The sequence below is a fragment of the Limulus polyphemus genome, unplaced genomic scaffold, assembly GCF_000517525.1.
Source record: "Limulus polyphemus unplaced genomic scaffold, Limulus_polyphemus-2.1.2 Scaffold258, whole genome shotgun sequence".
NCBI classification, from domain to species: domain Eukaryota; kingdom Metazoa; phylum Arthropoda; class Merostomata; order Xiphosura; family Limulidae; genus Limulus; species Limulus polyphemus.
Genome location: NW_013665868.1, coordinates 623904 through 628956, shown reverse-complemented (window position 1 = coordinate 628956; position 5053 = coordinate 623904). Strand labels below are relative to the sequence as shown.

At 30.9% G+C, this 5053-nt stretch overlaps 1 protein-coding gene across 1 annotated transcript in view; it reads right to left on the bottom strand.

Moving 5' to 3' along the window:
* LOC106478881 (formin-like protein CG32138) overlaps positions 1-5053 on the bottom strand; it is a 125428-nt gene that overhangs the window by 32091 nt on the left and 88284 nt on the right. Inside the window, exon 17 of the mRNA XM_022382573.1 lies at positions 1448-1534. Coding sequence (XP_022238281.1) covers positions 1448-1534 — 87 coding nt within the window. The remainder of the gene's footprint in view (positions 1-1447; positions 1535-5053) is intronic.

Here is a 5053-nt window from a genome sequence, read left to right as displayed (position 1 = left end):
ATTTTTCATATTTGTTTAGACTAAAATACATCTTGGTTACTAAGCTTGATAAATTATAGTGGAATTTCATGGTGTTGATGTAGTAATTTATGATTTTTTAGTTATTCAACTGTCTGTGTGTGTGTGTATAACCTAGAACAAAAATCATATCCTCCACATGCAAAATTTTAAAAGGCTTAACAACCTACGTCAAGCAGTAACCGACTACAAAGGTTGTAACTAGAAGAGATAATTATTTGCTTTACTTCTTTATTTAGCATTCTATATTTTAAGAAAAATAAGTTTAAGAACTTATTTCTAAATAGCAATAATCTATATACGTATATAATGTATAATAATTGTGACTATTATTTTACAAAATACTAGTCTACTAAAACACAGCCAAGACAGGTCACTTTGTAAAGACTAAAGGTCAGTTTTATGTTATTGGATATGGTAACGAAAGTGCACATGTGCTGCATCATTGTAACTTCTATACTGTTAGCCAGGCCTGGCTGAAAAGTCAATATAATAAAAATAATAAATATATGTAAATGTATAATGTTCTGAGATTTAAGCTATTCAGTCTAAACATTTATGTTTTCATGTTATAATGTGTAGTCACTCTAAAACGAAAAAGGCATAACTTATATTTATTTCCTAATTATTTTAACGTGATTATGAGATCGGTCAAATGTACCAAACCCATACAGAGTTTCCTTACTGAAAATAACAGATAAAATATAAAGTTTTTTCTTATGAAACATTTGATAACTATCTGGACATTATAAAGATTTTGCATGTGAAATTTGAAAATTTTCTGATGCATAAAAGTATTTTTAATCTTAAAATGAAAATTACTTTGCATGTTTCATAGGCAACATATGACAAAGAAAAAAAAAAAGGCATGAGAAAAACATTGCATAACAAACCTTAAAACTTAATAAAAAAATTTAATTTTTCGTATGAATGCATTGTAATGTTTACTGATAATTGTCAAATTTTGTTAAGATACGCTTACTAAATTAAAAGTTATAGCATGAAAACTATAACTAGCACAAAATGATTACAAGGTTGGTCCCAGGGACCGAGCCTGTGCTGAAAGAGTTATAATACTTTGCTCTATTGATTATGATGTATTATTATCAAAACCTGCCATTAGAGGTACTTTTTTAGGTACTGCTGAAAACAAGAGCCAAAAATGTAAGATGAAATGTATAAGCCTTAAAATCCAACAAACAACGTGTAAAGAAAGAAAAAATAACTTTATGTTCAACTTCTCAGCATGAAAAAAAAAAAGCTATGCTTTGCACTCTGGCAGCAAACATTTAACTTTGCTACATAAGACAATAATTACATGAAAAAAAGTTTTGAAGTAAAATAAAAATAATTATTTCTTAAACTATAACATATGAAGAAATTACATGATATTCATTTAACATATATAAAAAAATTTTTTAATACATACTGGGGTGGTTAACTGTACATTTTCTGAAAAACTATAAATGTAGTTCAAAATGTTGAGCTTCTGGGACAGTCTTTCTACTTTTGTAAGCTGAAATGAATCAACAAAAACATTATTTTAACAACAACTCTGAAAATGTATCACAAGTTTTAAAATTTTAATTTTGTCACACTGGTAAAATAATTAAGGTAAACAGTGAGAGGTATCTAAGTAATACACTGAAAGAAAAATAGATAAACTGATTTAGTGGATGGGATGTAAAGGGAAAATTAAGTTGCTACCACTAAGACTGAAAAAGAATAAAATTACTATATTGTTTTTTTTTTACTCATGTATAAATACAGAAGAACTTTCAAAATAATGCATATTATAAATAATGTTATGACAAGTGAAGTTTAATTTTGATATTTTGGATAATTTGAGCCATAAAAAAACAACAACAAAAATTTACTGCTTATATGATATTTGTATTATAGTTGAGAATGAATAATACTTTGAACGTAATTTTAGATCGACAAAGGTCATCTCAAGTAGCAAGACAATGCAAAACATTTAAATCTAAAAAACTAAACAGAATTCACTTACTTGGAGTAAATAAAATAATTTTCATAACTTCACACTTTCTTTAAATTAATTAAGAATTAATATATAAAACTGGCCTTATTGATTTTGTAATGTTTAAATCCTCATTTGTTTGACAGTCTACAAGAATTTATCTACAGAAAACAAGACAAATGAGTATTCAATTAGGAAATATGCTAAAACTCTCCTGGTGAAACAAAGTAGAGAATGACCACAAATACACAGATAGAATTGTTTTTTAATAAAGAGTTTTTATAAAGAAGGACATAAAATAAACTTAACATACTGAGCACACAGCTTCCATCATGGCACAACAATTTAGAATGTTAATTAAGAAAAAAAAACAAAAAGTACTACTGAATCTAACAAAACCCAACATTAAGTTTATCATCAGCAAACTTATAAGTTCCAGCTCAAAGCCTCCCAAGAAGCAGAACCCCTGACTTATACTATCTTCAAAACTGCTGAGAATGTCAAACACAACCTCTCTACACAAGAATAGATCACCCTGTATTTTCTAATATGAGGAAGCAATATTAAGATTCTCCCTTCAGACAAAGGAGACAAAACAGTTATATAAGACACCAAAGACTACAACCCAAAGATTCAGAAGTTATTAAATATGCCCAGTATAAGAAGATAAACCACAACCCTACAGAAAAGCCAGCAAGATTTTTCAACACAACAACAAACTAAAAGAAGGAACTTAGTCAAGGACAGCACATCCAAAGCTCTAAGAAACAGTGGCAGATGTTCACTCCCTAACTCTGTGGGTTATCAAAAATCCCTCTCACAGCCATAAACCCAACTGCAACCATTTAGTTGGTTTCCTGGTACTTATACTCTCAAGTTCAACACCATAGGGAAAGAAAAGAATAAGTTGCAGATATTCTTTTCTGCTACTCTGTGGGTTGTCAAGAACACCTCTCAAAGCCATAAACCCAACTGCAACCATTTAGCTAGTTTTCTGGTACCTATACTGTTAACACCATGAAGAAAACAAAAAAACTCAATTAACAAATCTAGCAATATTACTCAATAACCAAAAATATACAAGTTGAACCACAGGATACATTATTCACTTTTGATGTGAAATACCTATCTTACACTGTTTCCACAGCAGATACCTTCCAGATAATCAAACAATGGTTGCAAAATGATGATTCCTGTTAACTAGAACTGACAAGAAGACATAAAACTGGCTACAATATGTGTATACATACTGCTTACTTACAATAGAACAACATATTCTATAAACAACTGTGTTCTCCATTTTTTCAGTCCTAAATGGAAGACTACATAAACAAAACATTAATCTTAACATATCATATTCACTGCCACTGGACACACATGTGCATCAAAGGGCACATTAACCAATGCTACCAACGTTTATATGTGCACCAAGAAGAACAATAAAACAAATGCATTTTATTGGAGTTGGCATGTGTTAGAAGTCAGTTCTGCTGTGACAGCACTTGTGCAAGGATCTTCTCTCATTGAAATTTTGGTTGGGTGCAAATGTTTTATCTTATATATATTTTCTGGCTGGTTTTTATAAAATTGATAACAAGATTGCTCCTTCCAAGCTCATGCTAAGAAAGAAGAATTCAAAGCCCCACAGTAACTGATGGTGAAGAATTATCAGATTTATTAGACAAGTTGGAGATTTCATCTTTCTCAGAAAGTGACACTGATAACAATGTACCAAATTCATTAAATATATTGAATGAATGATTAGTTGAAAATGAAGACACCAAGCATAATATTATTGTTGGGAGTAGTGACAGTTGTAGGCCTACTGATGCTGGTATAGCTATGTGGAGTGATGATTCATCAACCAGGACAAAATTACAATTTACTGGAAATCCAGGGTTAAAAGTTGATATTCCAGGTAACAAATATCCATTCAGTTTTTATCTTTATTTGCTAATGAGGATTTTTACAGCCTTTTAGTTATCGAAACAAATGCATATGCTGAGGAATTATTTCTTCATGGAGCCTAAAAAAATTCATGCATTACACAATGAAAGGATATTACTATTGATAAGCTGAAAGTTTTTCTGGGGTTGTTACTATTTCATATGGAATATTCAAATGCCACATTATCAGGATTATTGGGAAACTGATAGCCTATTTAATATGAAATGCTTTTCATCAAACATGAGAAGAAATTGTTTCCTTCTTATAATCAGATGTCTACTCTTTGCCAGAAACCTCAAGCCTGATAATGACCCACCTACAGAGAGGTTTTACAAAATAAAGCCACTGCTTTATATTTTTAATTTAAGAATAGATAACTTATACTATTCATATAAGGAGCTCTCAACTTTATCACCTGACAGAACTCTCTGGTTTGGTTGTGAAGACTCGTGTATACTGTAGTGCACTAGATGATATAGGAGAACAGGGGCATTCTGGGATTGTTGTTCTGCATCCCATGAAAGGCAAACTAAACAGTGGTCATACCCTTTATATGGACACTTTTTATAACAGTTACTTCCTGGCACATAAGCTCCTAGAACTAAATACATACTGCACAGGCATTGATGCAAAATTGAAAACAGGAGAAAGGCAGTGCCAGTATTCTAATGATGTAGCAATAAGCAAGTGGAAAGATAAAAGGGAATTTCTCTTGATATCAACTGAGTTTATGGATGAAATGGTAGACATTACAAATAACGAAGGTAAAGTTACAAGCAAATCTAAGGCTACTGCACAATACAACAAATATGTCAAATGATTTTGTGTTATCCATGTGAATGGAAAACTGTCCCCTGGTACATGAGGATCAGCATTCATATTGTACAGATGATGATATTCAATGTTTTCTATTTGTTCAGAAAGTATCTGGGTGAAAAACAACTTTTTACGAGTTTTGCCTTTCAATTATATGAAATCTTATATATTCTTCATCCATTGGTAGGTCTACTTGCATTCGTGACCAGAAATCAACAAAAAAAGAATTTCACAAACCATCAAAACTCCCAATATAATGACCAGGGAAAGACTATGTGCAAGTGTTGTTGA